Source organism: Colletotrichum gloeosporioides (genome assembly GCF_011800055.1).
Source record: "Colletotrichum gloeosporioides strain Lc1 chromosome Unknown consensus_36, whole genome shotgun sequence".
NCBI classification, from domain to species: Eukaryota; Fungi; Ascomycota; class Sordariomycetes; order Glomerellales; family Glomerellaceae; genus Colletotrichum; species Colletotrichum gloeosporioides.
Genome location: NW_025544681.1, coordinates 736,506 through 761,011, shown reverse-complemented (window position 1 = coordinate 761,011; position 24,506 = coordinate 736,506). Strand labels below are relative to the sequence as shown.

The window sequence follows — 24,506 nt, the reverse complement described above, 5'->3', positions numbered from 1 at the left end:
GAATGAAAATTTACGTCTGATGATATTTTATGAGCGCCCAAATGGAAGTGGTATCACACATGCCCCTGACATCGCCAATATGGTCGTATCCCAAAACGCCTGAACTCCATCTCGATGCCCTCGTCCCGACGGCCAAGGTTTGCCGTCAAGCCCACATTGCATTGTTGAGAAACAGTCTCGCCTCTCCTGCCGTGCCACCCACCACTCGTGGACACGTAGGGTGGTTCCGTGCCGCAGCTCATGCCGCCTTTTGCTTGTCGTCATTGTCTCCTCACGGTAATGAAGACGCGTCAGTGCCGTTGAGATCGACCGCAAATAACCAGTTCCCGGAAACATTGGGCTTCCCCAGGCGACTTTTCATCCAGCATACGTGATTACCGTAGTAGTCGCCCCAACCGGCCCCGACACACTCCGTCCGGTTGGCACACCTGTCGATGCAGTTGGCCATGGTCGTCGCGTTCTCCGCTGTCAGGTCGATGGCGCCGTCTGCGCTGTTGTAGTCGTGGCCACATACTAGCCTGAACAGGCGGTCCGGCTCATCCTGCGCGGAAAAGGTCGAGTTGTCCGACGCCGGACAGGTGATGTTGGCCGCTTTTGTCGATTCCACGCCTGTCGGGAGGTTGCTACAAGCTAATATCAGTATTATGACGGTGTGAGGGAAGCACCGTCAAACTCACCCTGAACCGGAGCCGCCGGATTGGCCGCTCGACTTCCGCCCGAACGCCAAGCCTGCCCCGAGACCGATGGCGATGGCCGCGATGACGAAGACGATCGCGACCGCCATCGCGATGTAAAACACCTTGCGCCGCATCCCGCACACCCTCGGCCCCATACCGAGCCCGTCGACGGAGGATCCCTTCTTGGACGACGGCCGGTGGTACCCCGGCGGATGTTGCTGGTAGTATGCGTGCGTCGAGTCCTGGCTGCCGCCGTAGAGCGTGCTGCTGTACCCGCCGGGGCTCATCACCGAGGACGCGTCCGGCGAAGATGCCGGCGCCGCCGCCACCTCGAGACCTGGATTCTTCTTCAAGTGGTAGTGATGCCATGACGCCGGGTCGTTGGCGACCTGCGGTGTCGACAACGTCTTGGCGTCTAGGTGGTTGTACGGCGCGACCTCCGGCAAGGGGACGTCGTTGGGGTTCCACGGGAGAGGCTGGACGACTTCCAGCCCTGATTCGTATTCTTGCGGGGGCAGACGTTGCTGCTGCTGTTGCTGTTGTTGTTGCTGTTGATCCTGAAGCGAATTCGAGTCTTCGGGTTTCGGTCTGAAGATGCCCAGGACCTTCTCTTTCACCGAGGGGCGGGACTTTAGGTTCTCCTCTCCATTTTCCATGATTTCTTGGTCCCAAAGGACTCTTTTGGTCTCCTAACAGACACTTTCTCTCACGAAGGATCCGCCCCAGATCAGATAAGAATCAGTCCTCCTCGTTCTAATCGCCTTCCTGGGTAAGGTTGGTCCGGCAGATGCGAGAGACGGGGAAACGGAAATGGGGCCAGACTTCACTTCCTGCCAAGCGACACAAATGTAGAAAAGGAGCCGAAATGTGAGGTAAGTGGGTGTCGGCTAGTACTCTGTTCTTCCTTTTTTTTAGTGTTGAAGCAGACAACAACACCCCTCAAATCTGGGGAGGGGACGGGTACGGCAGTGGAACAAGAGAAGCCACTAAACAGTAAACGAAAGAGTTTTTGACAGGGGGACGGAGCTTATGAGCACCTGCAGGACGGATATTGAAATTGAGCTTGTAGGGGAGGGGGGGCAGAAGAGAAAAGTTAAGAAGCGAAGAAACACGACGGAGGAGCGAGCAAGCTAGTGTTTGTTAATACGACATTTTGGTGTGTTCAGTCTGTCAGCTCCCAGGGGGGTCGCGCCTCATTCGGGATAGCTTGGCGTCGGGGGGAGGGAAAAAGCACCAGCCAGCGCTATTAGGCAATGATACTGTAAAAGGGTATCCCCTCTTAAAACACGGGGGGGCAGTGATCGCCACCATTATATGACTTTTTGCCTTGAGAATGAGTGAGGTTGTGCCGCAGATGTGCATGTTTCCGTCTCTCGTATCTTGCTTCTTCTGGAACACTGGGCGAGGGGTTTCATTGAAGCACCCACCTTGCAGACTACCCGGGACGCCGAGCAAGTGAGAATGCTTGTGTCTTCATTCGCTCATTAGAGAGGGCTCCTCCGCTGCTAAATTTACGCAGCCCGTGGTCGAAAGTGCTGTTCATCTTCTTTCCTGTCTGCCTTACTGAGCTAGCATCCATGGCCCCAAACCTTGTAAGGTTCCCCCACGGACCAGATAGCGGCAGGGGGGTTAATTAGCCTGAGGACCACCGATGCTGGGGGAGGCCGCAGGAAAGACAATTCAGTCGTCGACAGCAAAGGCAGGAAACATGCCAACTTCATACGCCTTCGTGTCCTGTGGAGTCGTGAGAAGCTTCTCCTTCTTCCATGCCCCTTCCCAGATTAGACAGGTCAGCGTTGCGACGGTAGTGGAGAGCTGCATCCTAGCGAGGACGGCGATAAGTTGAAGAAGAGGTTCCCGAAAGCCCAGCGACCTTCCCAGGATGCAAGGGAGTGCTCCATTTGACCAATGAGGTGTCTGGTGTGGCTCTGAACCATGGATGGGCGGTTGGCTTGGGGCTTGGGTTGTGAGCTTGACTTGACTCTGTCGTGCGGTGGCGCTGGAAAGCCATGCGTGTCAGCAGTGAGCCGTCCCAGCCGCCGCAAGAGGTGGCGCTTTTCGAGTCGACAATGTTGCGCCGTTGGCTGGTTCAGACTGGCATGATGTTGGCCAGGGTCTCATCGGTGGTGATCGCTTGGCGGTACGGTCTTTTTGATGATGGGTCTAGACCCGCCGTTTACTTTGACCTCGAGGAGCTTCGTTGGAGCAGAACCGCCAGCTGCTGTCTAGGCCGATGATAGGGGTCTGAGATTAAAGGCAGCAAGGTCTCTTCTAAGCGTGAGTAAGTCTCTTGTTTGGCCAACCTAACATCATCGGCCCAAGTCAGCCCTAAAAGGCAAACTTGGCAACGTGCCCCCGGAGACATTTGCCTGCCGGCAGAGCTAGAAAAGCATTGCCGTGCGGCTGGACCAGCCGTCGAGTAGCTCAAACGGGATCTCGACGTATCTACTAATCACTACGGTTTCCCGAGGGAGACAATACATTGGCCCGTACCAGGCATAGGAGGCGGCGGCCCAGGTCCGGCTTCGGCCCAACACTGGAAGCCGGCCCTGAGAACCGTGCGAAACAGGACAGACTCGGTGTGATCTACGCCATCATCGACAAGCTAGTACTCTTCAAAGTGGACGACTTCGCACATTTGTCCTCTTTCGGCGAGGGCACATTGGACGAATTTTGACGTCTAGGGGCATTTCCGAAGAAGTTCCTAGTGGCATTGAGAGCTCATCAAATCGACCTGCGAGGCGCTATCTGATCAGCTCATTCTTCGGCAGATGCTCAGCAACAAACTCCCAATCACTGCCAAGTTAAGTTTAATCCGGTTGACAACTTTAACAAAACCTCATCTTGCATGATGGCCTGGACTGGGTTCCCGTCATTCACGTAAATCACATGAAGCGCCCATTTGGGTGATGTCTCAGTGCTTAGTAGACACATCTGTGACGGGTCGGACGCAGAAGAATTCTCTATAGTTCAGAGCTTCAAAAGCTTGTGCTTGAAGAATCCCAGCCCGCTTGGAATTGAGAGAACAGAGCCGTGGACGGTCAATCAAGTGTATTGGATTTAAACTACTGCTTGCTCGTGACGCAAGCACCCCGACCCCGACCAATTTGGTATGAATTCGTCGACATCGCGTTGGGGTTCTGACCTGTTGCCATGAGGACCATTGACAGGAGAGATTCTCCGGAGCCACCAAGGCCACACCATGGCTTAATCCTGTGAGGCTTAAAACACAGACAACGAGCATGTTTCCTCTCATGTTCATTGAGACATAGCCGCGGCAAGGGAATTCCTCATCAATGTGGGACACACGTCAGTTTGCCCATCCACTTCTACCTGTCTTACGCAATCTGATTGTGACAAGACGAGCACAGTAGCGAAAGACCAAAGCCAGACAAGCGCGAAAATACGTCATGATAACCAAATCTGATCTCAAAGAGTCCAATTAAATAAACTCTATATAGCCCGTACCGGCCACTGAAGCTTTGTAAGTCTACTATAATCCCACAAGCCGCCCGCACCCGCTGAATAACGTTTGCAGTCGCTCTCGTCAGGGGTTTTTGGATAATGTAACGTGCCAGCCCCTAAACATACAAGTATTTTCTCGCTGTCGCTCGCTCTCGTCCCGTCCCGGGGGCCTGCGGCACGAGAGATAACTGACGGGGAGGGAGCCGGACAGCTGGAATGCATCCCACCAAGCCACAGTAAGCCGGACTTCACCTACTAGTGGTCGGCACGGTTGTTCTCTCTGCTCCTCTTGCTATTGCACGCCATGTGACTGCGCAAGCTACTGAGGATCCTCTTGACCGCATCGTCCGCTTGCTTCCGACCCTTCTCCCCCGTCGCGGCTTGGTTCTGCTGCTAACGGAAGCGGGAGCCTTCCCTCTCGGCCTCCATCCTCTGCATACGCTCTTCCTCGTCGTCCATACTGATGGCCTCACTACGCCGTCCCTTCCGGCGACTTCGCTTCCCGTCATCGCCGCCCCCGTCGTCTCTGCTGCGCTTGATGCCCGCAAGACCGGCAAGGCCTGCCATACGTTGCGTCTCTTTGAGCAGACGCTCACGGTCTCTCGCTTCGCGCTCGAGGGCGTGCGGGTCTTTGGTGGCTGCAGGCGCAGACTTGCTGTTGACCGAGGCTTGTGAACCCCGTCTGCCAGAGTCTTGTCGTTCCGACGACTTGCCAGGCTTCGAGCTTGCCCCTCTGATTTCGAGTCCCGAAGCGTTGCCGCGTGGCCCGGCGGGCGGGTTGAAATCCTTCCCTAAAGGCGACGGCTCCGGCGAGTGCTTGCGGCTGCCGCGGTGCCGGTGGTCGCGATCCCTGTGCTTGTCACGCTTGCGGTCCTTCTCGCGGTCCCTATCGCGATCCCGGTTCTTGCGGTCCCGGTCATAGTCACGGTCCCTGTCGCGGTCTCTGTCCCGGTGGGAGCGGTGACTCGACTTGCGATGGCGGTCATAGTCGTCGTCCCGATTCTTGTCCTTCTCGCGGTCTCGCCGCTTCTCGTCACGGTCCCTGTGGCTTCGGTGACTGGATCTCTTTGAGTCGCTAGGGGAAGCAGACCTTGATCTCTCCTCGTACCCATCATCTCTAGAACGGGACTTGGTGTCGTCCTCATCGCCGTACGCGTTGTGCTTTCTGCTCTTGTGCTTCTTGCGACGGTACTCATCGTCCCGGTCACCTCGGTCACGATCTCCGGCTACAGATCTAGACTCGGAGCGTCTGCGTCTACGCCTGTGGCGGTCGCGGTCGCGATCACGATCACTGCGATCGCTCTTGCGTTCTCTGCTAGGTTCCCTGGTGCGTGAGCGTGATCTAGAGTACTCGCGGTCTCGGGCGCTGTATTCCCTTTCAGACCGGCTGTCGGGCTCCCTCTCACGATCTCTGCTAGCGTCACGACGACGGCTCCTGTCCTTATCTTTGGTGCGCGTTGAAGAGTTACTCCTAGATCGGGGCTGCTCCACGTTGGGCTCTTGTTGTGGTTGTTGTTGTTGTTGGTCAGGGCCATCTACTGGCGACTCTTGGGCCTGTTCATCGGCGACGACGTATCCTCGAGCCCGTAGGGTATGCAGGCTAGTGTTCGGTAGGCCTTGACGCATGGCCTTGGGTCCCGTGGGAGCATTCAAAGGAACATCGGGTTGTGCAAATCCCTGGTTCTGGTTTGAGAATCCTGGCGGCCCATAACCTCCATTCATGTTGTTACCACTGTAGGCAGAATAGTCACCATCCTGTGCCATGTTTGCGTTGTCTGCGTCTTGCGCGGATGCATCAATAGGGCCAGACTCGTTCCCGCCCTCGTTCACGGGTTTAGAGCCGTCTCCGCCATCTGCATTGTCTCCCCCCGCGTTTGATTTCTCGTCCTGATCAGTGTTTCGTTCGCGGCCAAACTCGTCCACATTGCTGTCGGTGTGGCTCGCGTCACCGGCGCCCTGGCCGTAGTTGGAACTGTACTGCTGTTGCATCTGACCGTGGTCCCCGTAGCCGCCATACTGTTGGTATCCGCCCCGACCGTAGCCTCCGCCGTAGTAGCCGCGTCCCCTTCCACGTCCACGGTTGCCGTAGTTGTTGCGGCGGTAATCATTGAATTGGTGACCGAAATTACCTTGATTGTACCCTGACTGGAATCCTGAGTTATAGTTGCCAAAGTCACCAGATCCCATGCCAGCAGCATTAGCAGAATTGAAATTATCTTGGCCGAAATTCCATGATTGTTGCCCGTTCCAGTTATTGGAGCCTGAGCCGAAACCACCGCCGAAGCCTCCCATGCCCATGCCTTGAGGACCATAGCCGCCGTTCATGTACATGTTCTGCATCGCCATTGGGTCCATACCCATACCTGGCATACCTGGTGATGTGTTAGCCGCTGCAGTCGGCAGGCAAAATGTGAGTGGAAACGTACCCATCATAGGAAAGTTGCCAAAAGAGTTGGCGCCCATGCCGTTCTGCATAGCCATCATCATCTGCATCTGGCTAAAGTCGCCAGACCCATTGAAGCTCATGTTCGGGAAGCTTCCGCCGTTCATCGAGTTAAAGCTCATATTCGGGTTCGTGCTCGCGTCGTCGCCTTGGTCGTCGCCGTTCTCTGCGGTGTCATCGTCCTGTTGAGACCCTCGCCTGGGTGCGGTCGCCGCGTCTTCGTCGCCGGTAATGATGACGGTCTCGTTATCATCATCATCTCCCTTGGAGAGGCCGGGCTCCTCGTCGTGGTCCTGCGCGTCCTGGTGAACGTGTAAGCGGAGCTCAGCATCCCGTGTCAGGCGGAGAGCACAAACATTATTTGGGGCATCAGCCGCATCGGCTTCGTTCTGAGCGTTCGCCTCTGTCGCCGAAGCTGGCGCGGCTTCCGCGTCCGTCTTCTCGTCGGCATGCGCCTTTTCAGCAGGTCGCGGAGACGCCTCTGCGTGCACAGCCGGGGATTCGTTCGGGGCAGGTAGCGACGCGCTCGGCTTCGCATCGACGGGCGTCGGAGGCGCAGATTCCTTCTCCTTGGCGCGCGCCTCCTCACGCTTCTTTTCTTGAGTTCGAAGAAAGACCTTGATCGTCGTTCGCAGAGACTTGTGAGGCGTACAGTCGTCGGCGGAGACTGGCGAGTGCTCGCAGACGGGGCATGACGCTGGTAGTGAAGACTGGCCTAACGGGGGATTAAAACCGACGTCGACGTCGTGATGGGGAAGAGCGTGGTACTGACATGTCTCGCAAATGGCCTGCTCGCAGCAAGGCAGGCGGAAGGCATTCACAGCCAATTCGCTACATATGGCGCATCGCAGCTTAACGGGAATGTCTTCAGGCGCGAGAGAGCTGCCGAATCACTGCTGTCAGCACGCGGCACCGTCGTCCTGCGCAGTCAATAAACGCACCTGATGAGCTCAGCCTGAGCAGGTGTAATTGACGAAGCCATATTGTCGTCGGTCGAGAAGTAAAATCAGGACGAGGGATACATGGGTAACGTGGAGGGGCCGAAAAAGTACAGTAGAATAATAGGCCGACTGCCGGGGTCTTCGCACCAGCAAGGTACTATTATGGAAAGAGAATTGACGGCTCAGCGTGTCGCGCGGGACACGGTCATGTCGACGAGCGTGTTGTTGGCGGACAGTTTTTTTTTCTCCCGTACCCTCTTGCGCAGAACCCGTCGTAATAAAAGATTCTGTGGTGACGAGGTGAGGTGGACGAAGGCGCGGGAAGACTAAGAAAAAAAGGTGGGACGCGTGGGCGGTGACTGACCAACCAGGCATCTCCTTCACCACCCCGACCTGCCTGTTTTACAGTGCTTGCTTCAGACTTGGCTGATTTTGACAGGCCGCCGTCTGTATTCGTACGGCCACCCACTGGAAGTCGCACGTGTGGCCCTGTGCGCATGCCTCGGCCACCCTGTCACCCGTTTGGGTTTTTTTTTTTAACCAACCGCCGACCACCGACCACTGCCACAGGCACCGGTCAGGACAGACCATGGTGCAATTACTCGCTCAACGACGTCGTCCCACAGGCGGCAGTGACATCAAATGGAGTGCGACCAAAGACAAAAGGCTATCAAACTTGTCTTTGAGTGTATGATACTTCCGTCTACCTAATGCACTGACGACTGCTATCAGTTCCAAGCTGACCTGCAAGATCCATCCCAATGTCCGTCTTCTTCCCGCCGCCGTTGCAAACACACAAAACCACCAATGTTACACACCGAACGGATAGCAAGCATGCGAGGGTTGGGAGCGGGAAGGATAGTGTGCACTATCTGGAGCAAAACGTGACCACCATTATCGTCCACGCGCCCAAAGTGGCTCTCCCCACGACGAGCTTTCCCAGTTGCTGCCGGATGGACGCTTCCCATAAAAAAAAAGAACATGAACCCTATAGCAGAAATGCAGCGCATAAAGACTAGAGACTCCAAAAAATAAACGTGAAAAGTTCAGCAATTCCCTTCTTCGCCAAGGTCCTCGGTTTGTCGTCATAATCAGCAAGCACATCCCTCCTTCGCCGCCGCATCTCTCGGTCCGGTGAGGTTGACCCGTTGCTCCTCTCCGCCCCGGCTCACGGCATGCGACGCGCCGGCTCCTCTCGCGCTCTTCAGCGACGTCTCGGGGATGGCATTGGCGATCGCCGTAAAGACCTCGGTGACGTTGTGGCCCGTCTTGGCACTCGTCTCGAAGAAGAGCAGGCTCTCCTCCTCGGCGTACGTCTTGGCCTCCTCGGTGGACACCTTGCGGGCGTCGCCGGAGCCGTCCTCCCCGTCGGCATCATCGCCGGCGTCGCCACCGGCAGACCCGGCGCTCTCTCCTGCGCCGTTGGTGAGATCGAGCTTGTTGCCGACGAGGGCGATAACGATGCCTGGCGACGCTTGTCTCTGCAGCTCGGCGACCCAGTGCTTGGCCTTGATGAGTGAGGTGGGCTTCGTGAGGTCGTAGACGACGAGGGCGGCTTGGGCGTTGCGGTAGTACATGGGCGCCAGCGAAGCGAAGCGCTCCTGGCCGGCGGTATCCCAGATCTCGAACTTGATCGTCCGGGTCGGCAGGTTGCACTTTTGTGTCAGGAAGGCGGCTGCAGACCAAGTGGTTGCGGATTAGCCATACAGGTTCATGTCTCGCGACGAGGGCCCGAACGACAGGCGGCGGGCGGCGACTTTTCTCTACGTACCTCCGATGGTGGGCTCCTTGTTCTCTTGAAAGTCGTTGTTGACGAAGCGCAAGACGAGGGATGACTGCGAAGATTGATTCCTTAGCATGTCTCATCGTGGTGCCTGCCGTAGGCGTGGTGGGCGTACCTTTCCAACAGCAGCTTCACCGAGCAGGACCAGCTTGACGCTGCTGCTCGGCTTCGGGGCACCGCCGGATCCGTCCATCTTTTTTATCGGTTATTGAAAGTCGACAAACGAATGCCCTTGATTCGGAGGGTCTCTTTGATTGCGGGGGATGCGGGATTAGGATCGGTTCGGATGGAATCAGACAGCGGATTTTTGGGATGGGTTTGCTGCCTTTTGCGCGATGGGTTGATAGGTGGTAGGTAAATGGGTTGGTGGTAGAGGTGATACGTAGGACCACAGCTCGGCCACTGAAACGACGAGGGTGGTGAGGCGCAACAATGACGAAGCACCGCCCCCAAAGGGCCAAAGGGGCCCCAGCCGGCGGAAGGCAGCGACCAAGGTTGGCCAATGCTCTTGCTCGGAGCTCCAATCCTTAGAGGGGCAGCGGAGAATCAATCTGCCGCGATTCCGCTGCGGACCCCGATGAACTGATGGAGGCCGGGCCCCGCCAAAAATTCCATCCCAGGCACGTACCTCCGTACCCAGTGCTGCCGAACAGGGTCGCAGTGCAGCTCCAGGCGTCGCTGGGCGGCAGAAAAAAAAAAAGTTGCTTGACCACCTTCCGGGACATTGATTCTGAGGACCTTCCAAAGGCTTTTTGCATTGTTCCTTGGAGTTCCCACCAAAACGTCCGCCCATTGGGATTCTGCAACGACGCGGCCGAGCCTCAGCAGGGAGACTACCGAAAACATGGCGCCTGCACCGACAAAAGAGTCGGTGCCCAAGAAGGTCAACCTATTGGACGACAGCGACTCAGACGACGAAGATGGAGGGGCAGACATCGCGGCGCCGCAGTTGAAGGTCAACGAGGAGTACGCGAAGCGGTTCGAGCACAACAAGAAGCGCGAGGAGTTGCACAGGCGTAAGTTCACCTTGAATTGAACTGGTTTCTGACGCTTCTCTAACCATGACCAGTGGAGGAAAAGTACAAAAAGACGGGCAAGCGGGATGACGACAACGACGACGACGAAGACGACGACTCTTCATCCTCGGACGAGACCGAAGACGAGGAAGGCTTCCTGGCCACCGAAGATCTCGACGCCCAAATCTCTGCCACCCTCTCCGCCATCAAGAACAAGGACCCCCGCTTCAAGGACAAGAACTTCACCTTCTTCAAGGACACCCCTAACGCCGAGCCCACGCCCTCCAAGAAGAAGGAGAAGCCGCTCTTCCTCAAAGACTATCACCGTGAAAAGATCTTGGCCGGCGGCGTCGGCGAGTCCGACGACGAGGACGACGCGCCGCCTCCCCAGACCTATGCGCAGGAGCAGGACGCCCTCAAGAAGTCCATCATCTCCGAGATCAACAAGGCGGCTGAGGAGTCAGAAGAGGAGGAGGAGGGCGGGGACTTTGTCACGCGGAAGCCTGGACAAGAAGTCGAGCTGCCCGCCGCCACCGAAGACGGCGTCCACCCCTCCCGCGCCCGCAAGGTGTCTAAGAAGCAGAAGAAGGCGATCACGGAGGACGACATCGCCAACGCCGACAAGGACCCGGAGCTCTTCCTGTCCAACTTCATGGCCGCGCGCGCGTGGACCGAGGGCGGGGAGCACAACTGGAAGGCGTTCGAGTCGGACGACGGCGAGGGCGACGACGGCGAGCTGGCCGACAAGTTCGAGGAGGCGTACAACCTCCGCTTCGAGGACCCGGAAAAGTCAAACCAGGCCCTGAAGACGTACTCGCGTGAGATCACCAACGCGCGCACCGTGCGCAAGGAGGCCGCGAGCTCGCGCAAGCGGGCGCGTGAGCTGGAGAAGGAGCGCAAGGAGGCGGAGAAGGCGGAGCGCAAGGCGGAGAAGGCGCGTCTGCGCAAGCTCAAGCTCGAGGAGGCCGAGGAGAAGCTCAAGAAGATCAAGCAGGCGGCGGGCCTGAGTGGCAAGCAGCTCAGCGAGGACGAGTGGCTGCGCTTCCTCAACGACGCGTGGGAGGACGACAAGTGGGAGGACGAGATGAAGCGCCAGTTCGGCGAGGAGTACTACGCCCAGATCGAGGGCGGCGCGAGCTCGGGAGACGAGGAGGAGGAGGACGGAGAGAAGAAGAGCAAGAAGAAGAGGCCAAAGAAGCCCACGTGGGACGACGACATTGACATCAAGGACATTGTGCCCGACTTCAAGGACGACACGCAGCACCCGCAAATCACACTCACAGATGACGAGGCGGAGGCAGAGGGCGATGAGGAGGAGGAGGAAGACGAGGACGGCCGTCCGTCAAAGAAGCGCAAGACCTCCAAGGACATCAAGAAGGAGCGTCTGGCCTCCAAGAAGGCGGCCAAGGCCGAGCGCGCCAAGCTCGAGGCCCTCGTCGACGCCAAGATGGACCTCGACATCCCCGAGGCGTCATCGTCGTCCTCCAAGACGCCAGAGATGTTCGGCTTCCGCTACCGCGAGACGTCCCCGACCTCCTTCGGCATGACGGCACGCGACATCCTCCTCGCGCCCTCCGACGCCGCGCTGAATCAGTTCGCCGGCCTGAAGAAGCTGGCCCCCTACCGCGACGACGACAAGAAGCGCAAGGACAAGAAGAAGTTTGGCAAGAAGGCGCGCCTCAGGCAGTGGCGCCGCGAGCACTTTGGCAACGAGTACGAGCGCACGGGGCCGACGTTCGACTTTGAGGGCGCGACGTTCAAGGACAGCAAGAAGAAGAGGAAGAGCGACAAGAAAGCTTCCGACGAGACGACGACGACGACGCAGGAGAATGTCGAGGACGGAGGCGCCAGCTTGAGCAAGAAGCGCAAGAGGTCCAGGGGAAAGAAGAAGGCGGAGGAGGCAGGTGCAGCTGCGGAGTAGTGTAAAACTGCGTGTTCTGACAAAACTGTCAGCTGTTCTTATTTGTCTATTGCGTAAATAACTCTTTTGGGGAACGGGGTTAGAAAAGTAGTCATATTCTTTTTTAGACACAACGATACCATGCAAAGGTTCTCTCTCCATATAATCACGAACATTCGAATGGTAACGTAGTGGTCTTCATGCTGCATTATCGTGGGTTGGTATCTCACACACAAGTATATCGGAATCGCTACGCTACCCAAGTAGATTTTTTGTGACCCGCCCAATGAAGTCCCCAGTCCTGCTCCGTCCCGTCTTTTCCGTCATATAGTCATAAGCAAGGGAAACATGAAAAGTCCAAGACATATACAGATAATACAGAGCCCAAAGGCACACCCGGCGCCCTAGATATTTCCTTGCGGAAGCCGTCGTATCACGATATTAAACAAGACAATATGATTGAATGTGCGCTCCCCAGCTCATCTCGCGCCGTGGTGCAAGCCGTTGCTGAACATGTTGCCGAAGCCATCGAGGTTCATGCCCATGTCCTGCCCAATCTCGGGTGGCTCCATGTTGAACGGCATGAACCAAGCGGACGACGCCTCTTGGCCGACAAAGCCCATGCCGTCTGTCTGGTGGCCGTGTCCGCCCATACCGCTGGCGTTTCGTTTCGGACGTGGGCGGGAACCCTCCCGGTGTGTCCCGGAAGTGCCGTGCGCACTGGATGGCATGCCATCCCAGTCGAGGCCGTCAAAGTGGCCCATGTTGCCCGGTTCCATCGAGTACGCACCAAACACGAGTTGTCGATCGAGGGGTTGCAGTATCCCGTTCTGCTGGTTCAGAGACATGCTGAGCAGATCAGGCGGGTAGAACGGTGCGGGCCCTTGGTGATGATGCCCGAACTGACTGACAGCAATGGGGCTGATCGGGGACAAGGCGTGGTAGTTTGAGCCCTGGGAATGTGGCACGGTGAGGGGGTTGAAGCTGGTGGGGCCGCTGGTCTGCCCGCCAAGAGCGCCAGACATGCCCCGCTGCTGTTGCATGCGAGCACTCAGTTGCTCCTGAGCCGATGCAGCGATGTTTTCAGTGGACAGTGGTTCCAATTGACTTCCGTCTGAGCGCATGCCCGACGTTCCCAGCTTCTTCCCGGCGAACGACTTTCGCTTTAGAGGGTTGGGTCTCGATGTGTTGCCTTCGGTGCTGCGCGGTGGGGACAAGGTCGTGAAGAACTCCTCGACGGTGTGTAACTCCGGCTTCTGTTCTAACACTGCATCGTCGCCCTTCTCCTTCTTCTTGGCCGTCGCTGGGTCTGAAAAGTCAGACTGGGAGACGCCATGGGGGTAACGATCGAACCAGTCGCCATACTGGAAGATAGGCGACGCCGTCGAACTCTCCTTGGTCTGGGATCCTCCTCTGGCAGCGTCTGCACAGGTCCGGTACTGCTCGCGCAGGTTCTCCGACATGTAGTGGAACATGCCCCAGTACCTCTTCATCTTAGACAGGAACTTGACGTTGGTTGCCAAGTTCCGCTTGGACGCCGCCTCCACGGCAGGATTGCCAGAGAAGATTCCCAGGATGTGGACGGTGCCCGACGAGAAGGCACAGTAACCAACAAATGGCGCGGTGACCATGTACGACTCGGCGTCTTTGAGGACTTCTGAAATGCGATTCGCGGCGGCAAATGTATTGTCCCCGGCCTTTGTGACAAATTCTCGGGGAACGTCTTGAGCAACCGGGCTGTTTGGCGACGCGACGGCCACCCTGTTAAGAAACAGGATGTTCTGCTGCATGGCTATGTGAAGGAACAGATACTGATTCGCCATCCTTTCCGTGTCGTGCAGCTGCAGGTTTTCGGGAGAGTACTTCAGGAAGTCGGGGATGCTGTTCAGCTGCTCCTCCGCCTCCCGCATCAGGGTCGCGTACTGAGACTCGGGGCTCCAAATCGGATGAGGGTCGAGTTCCTTTCCCCCCTGGTTCAGGTACGTGATGATCTTACCCCAGATGGCGATCGTCTTGATCATGTGGGCAGCGACGCCCATGTTCTCCTTCACGTCGGCGAGCTGTCCGTCTTCTGCGGATACCGGATGAGGAACCTTGCCTCGCAGAGTTTCGGTCGGGGCTGGCATGTCGAGCTGAAAGTACTTTTCCTTGATGGGCAACGGGATCTCAATCGTCTCCTCCCTTACAAAAGTCGGTCGTTCTGTTCCAGACGAGTTGAAACGGTCCATAAGGAAGCAGGCCCACATTGTTCTCCGTCGAATCTCCCGGTCGATAAAGCTTAGTTGCGACGCCCCATTTCGGTTCAAGGGGTCGTGATCCAGATCCCTGTGGAGTTGCAAGGCAAAAGCCATGCGGATCGCTTGCCCGCCGAGGGCCCAGCTCCTACCGCCGTGGCAGGTGCCAAACTCGTGCAGGCCTAGAATCAAAAGGCATGTCAATATCGTGATGTTGGGCCACTCATACCGCCTGGTGCAGATGTCTCGTGCGTGCGAAGCCCACTCTTCGCCACGCAAGAAGTTTGGCGACGAGCTGTTGAGTTTCGGGTGGCTGGAGAAACGGGCTGCAATGGCGCAGACAGATAGGACAAGTACGGGTGGCAACGTGCCGGCTCTGCAGAACAGTTTAGCAAACTCAGCTTCTCAATGACCACGATGGGCATACCTGAGCTTCCTCATGTAGCTTGGCTTGTGGAGGAGATGGTACGCTTGGCCGTAGATATTCTCGAAAAAGACTTCGGCTAGATGTTCCTGGAGCTCCTTGGGCGGAAGCGCGTCGAGGCCTTCGAGGAATAGCTTGTTTTCTTCCGCTTCCTGGGCCTGGAGGGTGTTGGATTTGTTTGGCGGTTCGATTCTTGTCTTGGCTGGAGCTTTTGCCCAGTGGTCAAGGTCCTGGCCAAAGGCTTCGTCTGCGGGTCGCTTCTTTGCGTTGGCTTTTGAAGCCGAAAGTGAGCCTGGGATCGCCGGCTTGACAACAGCCCGGGTCAGAGAGGCGACGCTCGCGTCTTGCTCGCTCTTTGGAACAATCTTGATGATGCGCTCCTCCATGCGCTTCAGTCGCTTGTCCAGCATGGCCATGTAGTCGGTACGGGGGGCGGCTTTTCTCGTCGTGACTTTGTAAACACAGGGGATGCGCGATCGCAGGCAGTGCTTGCACGCAGGTTTCTCTCCCGAACATCGAATCTTCTTGCGGCGGCAGGCAATGCACGCCAATGGGAGCCGTTTCCTCTCCTTGCCGGCCTTCGTCTTCAGCTCACTCCAGGCGGGCGTCTGGTCGGATTTGTCGTCCTTGGATTTTGACAAGTCAGATGCATTGCCGGCCTGGGTAGGCAAGCCGAATTCGTCGGCACCGTTGTCCTCGAGAGGATTGGGTTCCGCCTGGTCGTCCTGGCTGCCGTCTTCCGAGGTGATGACGCTGTGCCTGCGCTGGTCGACGGCCCTGCCGTAGGGGACGGACATGACGGTGATGGAGTTTTGACGACCGCCGCCGCTCACAGAAGAGACGGAATGGCGGTGCGAGGTCGAGAACATGTCGGTAGCGTGGTCCGGGTCGCCGAGAAACATGATTGCATTCTGGTCCTGAAGGTCGTGAGTCGGGAAGGAAAAGTCCTCGGCAAAACGGGAGGCATCGACCAAGCTTTGAGAGGCGCTGTTGGACCGCATTCCGTCATTTGGGGTTCCTGAGGAAAAGGGTTGGTGGGAAGCCGAGGAAGTTGTTATATGGGAATGGTGCGAATGGGCGCCGGGAGAGTCTAGACCGTGCTGCGAGTATTCGAGACTGACAGCTCTGAGTTGGTGACTTTGGAGCTGCTGCAGACTAGATGACATTGTCCTTTGTCATCTGGGGGGAACAAGGAAAGATCAACGAGGAGGCGACGGTGGAAGAAGGCGGTTCCGAGCGAGCTGGGTCTTGCTCTGGCACCTGCAGCTGCACCTCTGCTGGTAATCCTACTCGGGGCACTGGCTCTGGCTCTGGCTCTGGTTCTAAGTCCCCGCACGCGCCGGCGCAGAGAACGGCGTTCGTCCCTGTCCCTGTTTATGCCTTCAGACCGCGGGTGTAAGTGTGAGTTGTGGGGGTCACAGCGGTCGCAAGATGGACCATGATACGGCGGGAAAAGACTCGTCTTGGCCCGGGGCAATCCGAGTCGCGTGCCCGTGTCTGCGGCTGTGGTGTTGTTGAGTCGGGGAATTGAGAGGTTGTTGGTTGGCTGGTTTGAATTGGGAACAAAAAACAAAAAAAAGGAACTGGAATTGTGTGAAAGAGCTGGAACAAAGCTCTTACTCACACACACAAAGTCTCTATTTCTCTCACTCTCTTGTGTCTGGGGGCGGGGAAGAGACGGAGAGGAGAAAGACGCAGTGTCGAGAATTGTCGGGGAGAAGAAATTCTGACTCGGCGTCCTCGAGGAGCGAGAAGGACGAAAAAAGAGGAGCGAGAGAGACTAAGACTCTCAGAGACAGGACCCAGGTCAAAAGTAAAGCAAAGCAAAGCAGAGGAAACCAGAGCAGCGGAGCAGATTTGCGATTTTGGGAGGAGATGGGGAACGTCGCCGGCTTGGAGTAAAAACTGGGGTTGGGTAGAAGACACCGCACTGGCTGGTCACTGTCGACGGCCGGGGAGGGGGAGGGGGGTCCACACCACACACCTCACACCTCACGCCTCGCAGTGCTGGCAGCCCTGGTGCTGTGTTTTGCTGGTGCTGGCTGCTACTGATGCTGGTATCGGTGCTAGGTACCTTCTACGCAGTACCTAGGTAAGGTAGGTGGTGTTCGTGCTGTGAGTGAGGAGTCGCGGGAGGATGAGGACGAGGAGCGTGGGGAGCGTGAGGAGTGAGGGGGGCGTGTGGTAATATGATGGCTCTGATTGCGTGGATTCCTGGCCTGGCCCTCTGAGTGGACAAAAAAGAAGTGGGCGCTGCACCTCTCTTGCTCCAAGAGCGGGTGTGTGCCAGGTGCAGGCTTGCAGCGTGAGTGTGCAGGCCCCAGGTGCAGTTGCAGGTGAGAGAGACTGCTAGCACCAAGGGACTCCAGAAGCCCGGGCAGGGCCAAAAGGCGTTTTCGGCGGTCCAATTGTGGGGTACTGCTGCTGGCTGCTGGAACGTCAGGTCGCCAAGGGGGAGTACCTGGGCAAGGTACTTGGTACGGGTAAGGTAGGGCAGGCAACGCAGCTCAGCACCTCCTCAGCACTGGCAACCTATGTGAATGAGGCTGGCGCAGGCGCTGGCGCTGAAGGCAGAAACCTGGCGTCGTCTTGTCTTTGCTGCGTTTATGGCTGTGCCTCGCCCGTCTTAGTGGGCCTTGTTTCTCCAGAAAAGGTCTCGAAGTCGTCCTCCCCGCGGGCTCTTTCGGACGGAGACGGAAACTGGGGAAGAACCTTATATATCCCGCTTGGCTGCAGAGGAACAGCAACAGAAACCACCAAAACACCACCACCACCACCTGACAGGTGGTTTCACCGCGGGGTAAAGATGCTGCGCTCGTGGCTCTCGTGCTTGTGGTGTAGCGGCTTGTTGGCTTGTTGGCTGGCTGCACGGCTCTGTGGCTCAAAGTGACGGGGACCCGATACTGAATGGGTGGTGGAGGGCCCTCTCCCACCGGCAATATAAACACCGCAAAATGAAGGACCCCAGGTGTAGGTGGTGGGCTGAAAGGCTTTCGACGACGTGGACGTGTGTGCTGTGCTGTGCTGTACGCAGTCGGAACTGCTAGCGCTGGTGGTAGATTTGACGCGGCGCGAGACCCTCTTAGGCCCCTTCCCTTTCAGGCCGAGACTCTATGCTGGTTTGGGAAGACTTGAAGAGGGAGCTAGTGGTAGCGAACAACAATGGCCTAGAATTGTGACGTCCGGGACGACACTTGCAGCTGATGCATCGAAGATCTGCCAAGCTTTCCCCTCGAGGCGCAGAAGCACGAGAGAGGGGCGTGGGGTTTTATAAGAATAGACAAGATGGATGGGGATGATCGGGACAGAAAGGGGGGCATCAATCATAATGCCCAACCATGGCGACGACAACGACCTTCTCCTGTACCTTTAGGGGGGGCTTGCACATCTCTTCAAGTGCAACCCCTAAGCCGCAACGAACGACATGTCGCCTGGTCCCTGCCGTTCACGTTGCGTACATGTCTGTAAATACAGACGTCCTAATAAGATAAGCCCGGGCAGAGTACCGCCCATCCCACAGGCCGGAGGTGGCCCGCCAAGGCAATCCAGGACCGACGAAGAAATGCAATAAAAAAGCGCTTCATTGGCATGCTGAGTATCTGATATGAAGTAAGTGACGTGGTGAGAAAAAGAAAGGCACAACCCAGCTCCTCGCACAGACGCCCAAGTACATCTACAGAGCAAGGCGGAGGAAATGATGAGGCCTCTCTCCCTACAGACGTCGATCTGAGCGTGACATTTAGATGCCCGAGAACAGGGGTCTGCAGCTCATGCGTCTGCGTATTCCACTTTGCAACCAACGCAAGTTCTTCTGGCTGTGGAACATCAATAGCAATCGGCATGACCTGGAAAGGTTCTGAAAGTGTACCAGTACACACGAGAATTGAACATGCGTTGGAAATGTGCACCTCTTGATAGGGTCTGCATGGTCGTTCCTGAAAGTTTGCGACGCAGACCATGTTGCATCCTCCTTCTCGCAAACGTCAACCCCCCTTGAATCTGGAGGTCGATGCAGATGAGATATTCTCCAGGCGTCCCGGCCCAAGACCCACGATGCGATGGCAGTGCGAACAGATGTGGAGACGCGAAAGTGGGCATGATAGGGAACAGGGGGCTGAGGGGCCTCAGGTCGGCGCGCCAAATCAGGGATGGATCGGGGGGAAAGGAAGTGGGAGGGCCGGAAGTCTGGTGGACCCCCCAGCCAGAGGTGACTTCCGAGACTGTCCCGGTGCGGGTGGGTATATGCGCCGCCGCTTGCAGATGAGGTGCCATGCGGTCAGCGGAAACGATGGTATATTCCTGACGAGCTCGTGATAATCCTGCAGAACTTCACGTATACCTCCGAGCTTGGAATTGGCTTCCAAGAGAGCCCAGCCGTGCGGTTGAGTGCGGTACGGCGTGGTGCGGATAATCTGTGTGTGAGGTGCAGATAGCATACGGAGGACGAAGCTGGGGACAGCCAGTATTCAGACTCTGACCGCTGTGAATGTCCAAACAGACGGGACGGAGAGATCATTGTCGTTGCATTCTCATCTTTGCCGTCGCTATTCAGAGACCTCGCGAACCATGGTGCCGCCGCGATTGTTTTGAGTCTCTCTTGCAGTCCGCTATGGCAGATATTCATTCGCGCAATGAGCGGAAACAGCTTCGCCGTGCTATTATCGTCCATCACGACGGGAACCAACTTGATCAAGCCTCGCAGGTGACCTGTCGGCCATGTGCATCCACGGGAATGGCGCTGGCCATGCGGGATCCAACAAGCTGGTTGGCTGGAGCCCAGTGCATGACCCCTGGCTTCTTTACCGCTCAAGTTTGGGGCCCAAATACGCGATGCCAGCAAGTGACTGCACAGCGACATTTCTGAACGACGTGCCATTGAACCCGCCATGCCACCGGGCGGCGGCAACTTCCACTGAGACGGTCGCAACGGGGCGGCAGCGGCCAAGGGACCCCGGGGCATGGCCAGGAGGGAGAGCTGCAGGTTCGCGTCGGTTTGGGCATGATCCGTGTTTGCCCGGGCTGGCCCAGACCACCTTGCTGTCCGGATGCCGTCGTTACTGCAGACTGGTTGTTCGGTGTGGTGGGTTCTCGAGCACATCGACGCCGACCGGATCTGTACGGGATGGCGCCCCGACTGTGACCCATGCAGAACGTGTCCGATGTATAGACTAAAACTTTTGAAGACGGGCAAGCTTTGAGTATAGCAGATGAAGTTTGTCGAAGTTGATGCTAGCTCAGGTTTCAGCGGCGCCAATGAGACGGGGTGTATATGTAGGCTTGGCGCTTTATTTGACCGAAGCTGGACTGTGGGAGCCAAGGCAAAATGGCATATTGCAATCTAGGAACGTATCCGTGCCTTGGCTGCTGGTTCTTTTTTTTCGTCGATAAACCTGGTGCACTGCGCGCAATGTTGGGTTGGATTGCTTTGCTCCAGGTGGGAACGCAGGTCGATCTTTCGGAGGGTAGAGAGGTGAGGCTAGCTCGCTGTGGTGGACGTCATTGGGTTCGGCCAGGGATCAGGTTGCTTGCCGTAGAGATGGCTTGGTCCTTATTGACGATTCAGTAGCGGTGTCTTGGACCAGTGAAGAACGAATAGAGTGGACGTCGGTGCCGCGGCGGCCGGGGAACGAGGGTGCCGGTTCCATGACGAGTGGCGGACCGTCTCGAGCGGTCGAAGTTCGGGGTTGACGAGCTGTAGGTAGGGGAAATAAGAAGGAGGGGATGGCAGATCGCGATATGTCTGAGCGATGATAGGATGAGCGTGATGTGGAGGGTGCTGCAAGCTGCGCGAGGGCGGCGATGTGCAGTGTGGAGGAGGCGGGTTTCCAGGACCAGCATCGGTGTTAAGGTTTGGCGGTTTGGAGATTATTAGTGATTATGTAAAGACGCCAAGTGGGGCGTGGTGAAGGACGTGGGTCCTGGAAGTGGAGCTCACGCACCGGTGCACTCGGTGCTGCTGCACTGCTGCAAAGCGCTTGGTGAAGAAGCTGAGGACAAGATCGAACACAAGCACGAACTGCAGAGGTCCTCCCATTTAGCCCGTGACTTGCGTTTGGAGTTGATTCTGAAGATTGCCGTCGTCAAAGTTTTGCACCGAGTCACAAGCATCTCACCTGAGCTTTGAGGGCGATTGATGTTCAAAACATACCCTAGGGCCAGAGCCGCAACTGCGTTAGCTTCACCGTAGCTCGTAGCCTCATTGATCACGATTTCAGCTTGGCTCGTGCTCGGAGACTGGATAGCCGCAGAAACTATGTGCAGGCAACTTTGTCCATATCAAGAGTAACGTTCCTCTACGGAGTGCTATCCGTCCAGACCGACACCTGAGGATCACTAAGCAGCTAATAGCTACATCTAGTATGAAGGCATCCATGAGCCACACGATCAGTGAATGATCAACAACATCAAGAGCCTTGCCTGGTGCCTGAGCCCTGACCCTGAACCTGGCGCCGTCCATCCGGCGGGGCAGCATCTAGACGACGTGGAGACGAGGACTGGCACTTGTCTGTGTTGGAGAGCTCTGGCGGGGACACCTGCGACTCCACACTCCAGCCACCAGACCTGACAATCTTGACAATGAGACCAGCCCGGACGCGTTCGAGCGTTCCGTCACCCACGAGACACGACCTCAGGAACCCCAAGCCTAGAACCGTGCCTATGCCAGGAACGGTCTTGCTGCAAGAAAGAAAGATGGGGAGATGACCGAACTGTCTTGTCCGTGTCTCTGCCTGTGCCCGTCAATTGGGCTCAGTCTAGTACGTCGTTCGTGCTCAGCCATCGTGGCTAACTGACATTTGCATGGTATTTCCGGTCCTTTGTTTGCTTATCCGCCATGCTCGTACTCGTAACAGTTCTGTCGTAACAGTTCACCTCATGTCGGCCAAATATGTTGTATCAGTCAATGAAAAGTCTTCAACGCGATATTTGGAGCAACTATACGGCGATGGACCTCGGTTGAAAGCAGACGTACCGCGTAGTTTACCGCAACCAAGGTTGCATGCATCTGCACAGCTTACAAAGCTTTGGGGAAACAGGGACTTACCTGCAGTCCTTGAAGGTTTCCCGTGGTGCCCGTCATGTACGGTACTCCAAGAATACCTTCCACACCATGTAGTCATGTACGAGCTCCCGTCTAGGGTAAAGCGCGGCGTTGCTGAAGTATGACGGGCGACCTGCATCAATCAGCTGGAATTCTCGCTACGGATTCTAGTAGTATGTCTCAATTTCGGCGTCCAAAACACCACGCCTCGACGAAGACAAGAGAGTTTAACACTCATGTCTGACATCGAGGAATCCGACAACACGGGGCAAATAAGTCGTGGCTTCCATGCCTCCCCCTGCCTGTCGTGTGTGTGTGTCTTTCATGCCGGTGCGTGTCCACACTCCAGCGCTTGTGACACTCACGTCTTGCTAGTTTGGAAGCAACCACCGCAGTGAGTGAGAGAACTCGGTGTCGTTTGTGTGTGTCTTCCCCAACACAGGTTCGGTCCACATTCTCTGTCCTCACTAGACTAGAGTCACACCATGATGGGGAAACAACCTTCCCCCCCACCGTCCTCAAAAAACGCAAGCCCGTGAATGCGACAGTCGCGATGATCTTCCTGCCTGACTGGGTAGCTTCACCTTACACTACAACCCTGCCCAGCCCAACATCGCCGCTACCGTCTGCGCGCCTGTTGCTTCGTGTCCATGCTTCTACCTTATCTTCGCTCTGGGTGCGTCTTTTCGTGCTCGTACGAGCCGTCCTTTCGATAACGACCTTAGCCGTCGAATTGCCCCCCTGAGCACTTGGAAGAAGTCGCGAATCGACACGAGCGAGAGAGCACCACTATCACATTTTGCTTGATGCTGGTCATTGTCAACTGTCAATCAAAAGGGGTGGGAACTGTTGACACGCCGCGAACACTTATTTTGACTTGATTCTTAAACCCCTTCGAGAAAAAGCACGACTTCGGATGAAAGCTGGAGCGCAATCGACCTAGTCTGCGACCGAACAACGCTCAAGATCGACACACTTTTCAACTTCGTCAGGCCTGGAGGAGGCAAAATTCGCTGGGATACACCCTAGAGCTCCTCCGGTTTCATACCCACCCTCCGTGCTTGAGACCGTCTTAACGCCAGCTTGTTAATCCGCCCATCCCTCCTTCCGCCCCTGACGAGGTTGATGTCTGGATATCTGTTTTGTTTTCACGCCTGCTCGCGATGACGAGTTGCTGATGCGGCTTTCTCTTGCGCCGTCTGCGCCATGTTGCTTAGACCCTGGATGCCCGACCGCGCTTCGCAGCTACTGGGACGCAGTGATTGCGATCCAGAGCATCGACCAAGTCGAGCAGGAAGACCACGTCGATGCCGGTGGCCCTATGCACCTTTCTCGACCTTACTCCGTCCTGCTAAGGTATTCTGTCGAGAATGACGTGCGGTGTCAAGTCGCCGTTGCTCATGCTGGCCTATGTGCCCAACACCTTGTCACCACAATTCGACCGAGATTGGCGGCATGCGGTTTGACGAAGGCCACCGGTGACGGCGCTTCCGCGGTATTTTCCGCGTCCGTTGTTGATGTCGACTGGTTCTGAGCAAACAAGCCATATGCTTGCTCACCTGTCACCGCCGTCCGTCATTTCGGAAGGCTGATGGCGACGAACTCTCCTCGACATCGCGCCCACAGCTGTTACAACGTCGACCGTGACCTATAGCAAAGCACCTGTCGTCGAGGATTGGCACGCATGGCCAGCTCACCAAGGCCATCAGTCTGGCGACACCGCCAGTCTGTATTGGTCCTCCCGTGTTCCATCTGGCCACACCCCCCTCCTTTTTAGGTGACATTACTGATTTCATCAAACAGATCAATCATGTATCTCGGAGCTTTTCTGCAAATCTCGTCTCGCCGCCTGCTTAGATACGTCTCCTGCGCCCCCAGTTGGTTTTTGCCTCCCCGGCCACGCTGCTCCACGCCGGTGCTTGGGTGCATCACGGGTCATGCAACATGCGTGCCGCTGCTTGAGCCTGTGTTCATCAACCAAGAAATACAGCAGCATGTGTGATCACGCAGGATGGAGCGATGTATCTCTGGGGGTCATGTTCCCTTGAACCCCGGCCTGATGATCTCCGTCGCTTCTTTTCTGACTGACTCTGCGACCTGGGCAGCCAATCAAGACACCCTTGCTATGCTTATCCACGATGCCTTCAAACGGCCAGCCATTCTCATTTACGTCTAGGCTGTGGTGGACCTTCAGCCATCGGTCATGAACCCTGAACCCTCAAAGAGACGCAGCTCAGCCGAGCATCCGCGCAACCGATGAAGGATTTTGGGCCCTGACGGAACAAGACGTGAAAGAGGAGGGGCCAGCCGCCGCCCGGTCGCCGCCAGCCTCGACCGGATCATACTCGAGTTGCGCAAGCGAAAGCCACATCTGCGCATAGCTCCGCACTACGGCATGTCAGGAACGCGACGGTGCATCAACTGCACGTCAATTCTTCAAGGCCAACTCTGACCCGCCCGCAAAGCATATGGTTGACACGTGAGTGTAGAGCTACACAAAAACGATTTCGGTATATATACCCTCCCACGACGCAAAAGGGCCGGCTCGTGTCATAAGACAACACGGACCTGTCGAAGCTTCGTC

The 24,506-nt window shown here is 56.7% G+C and overlaps 5 protein-coding genes across 5 annotated transcripts; 1 reads left to right on the top strand and 4 right to left on the bottom strand.

Moving 5' to 3' along the window:
• Positions 1-271: 271 nt before the first annotated feature.
• GCG54_00006121 (uncharacterized protein) lies at positions 272-1,333 on the bottom strand (the record flags this gene model as incomplete). The annotated part of the gene is made up of 2 exons (XM_045406135.1): positions 272-623; positions 678-1,333. The coding sequence occupies 2 exons, from the start codon at positions 1,331-1,333 to the stop codon at positions 272-274; spliced, it is 1,008 nt and encodes a 335-aa protein (XP_045265518.1).
• Positions 1,334-4,535: 3,202 nt separating this feature from the next.
• Positions 4,536-7,567, bottom strand: GCG54_00006120 (uncharacterized protein; the record flags this gene model as incomplete). The annotated part of the gene is made up of 3 exons (XM_045406134.1): positions 4,536-6,505; positions 6,569-7,467; positions 7,527-7,567. The coding sequence occupies 3 exons, from the start codon at positions 7,565-7,567 to the stop codon at positions 4,536-4,538; spliced, it is 2,910 nt and encodes a 969-aa protein (XP_045265517.1).
• A 1,050-nt stretch (positions 7,568-8,617) lies between these two features.
• On the bottom strand, positions 8,618-9,502 carry GCG54_00006119 (Vacuolar protein sorting-associated protein 21; the record flags this gene model as incomplete). Its single annotated transcript, XM_045406133.1, has 3 exons — positions 8,618-9,201; positions 9,298-9,361; positions 9,425-9,502. The coding sequence occupies 3 exons, from the start codon at positions 9,500-9,502 to the stop codon at positions 8,618-8,620; spliced, it is 726 nt and encodes a 241-aa protein (XP_045265516.1).
• Positions 9,503-10,153: 651 nt separating this feature from the next.
• GCG54_00006118 (Protein kri1) lies at positions 10,154-12,246 on the top strand (the record flags this gene model as incomplete). Its single annotated transcript, XM_045406132.1, has 2 exons — positions 10,154-10,325; positions 10,379-12,246. The coding sequence occupies 2 exons, from the start codon at positions 10,154-10,156 to the stop codon at positions 12,244-12,246; spliced, it is 2,040 nt and encodes a 679-aa protein (XP_045265515.1).
• Positions 12,247-12,704: 458 nt separating this feature from the next.
• GCG54_00006117 (putative transcriptional regulatory protein) lies at positions 12,705-15,884 on the bottom strand (the record flags this gene model as incomplete). Its single annotated transcript, XM_045406131.1, has 2 exons — positions 12,705-14,835; positions 14,887-15,884. The coding sequence occupies 2 exons, from the start codon at positions 15,882-15,884 to the stop codon at positions 12,705-12,707; spliced, it is 3,129 nt and encodes a 1,042-aa protein (XP_045265514.1).
• Between the last annotated feature and the right edge of the window lie 8,622 nt (positions 15,885-24,506).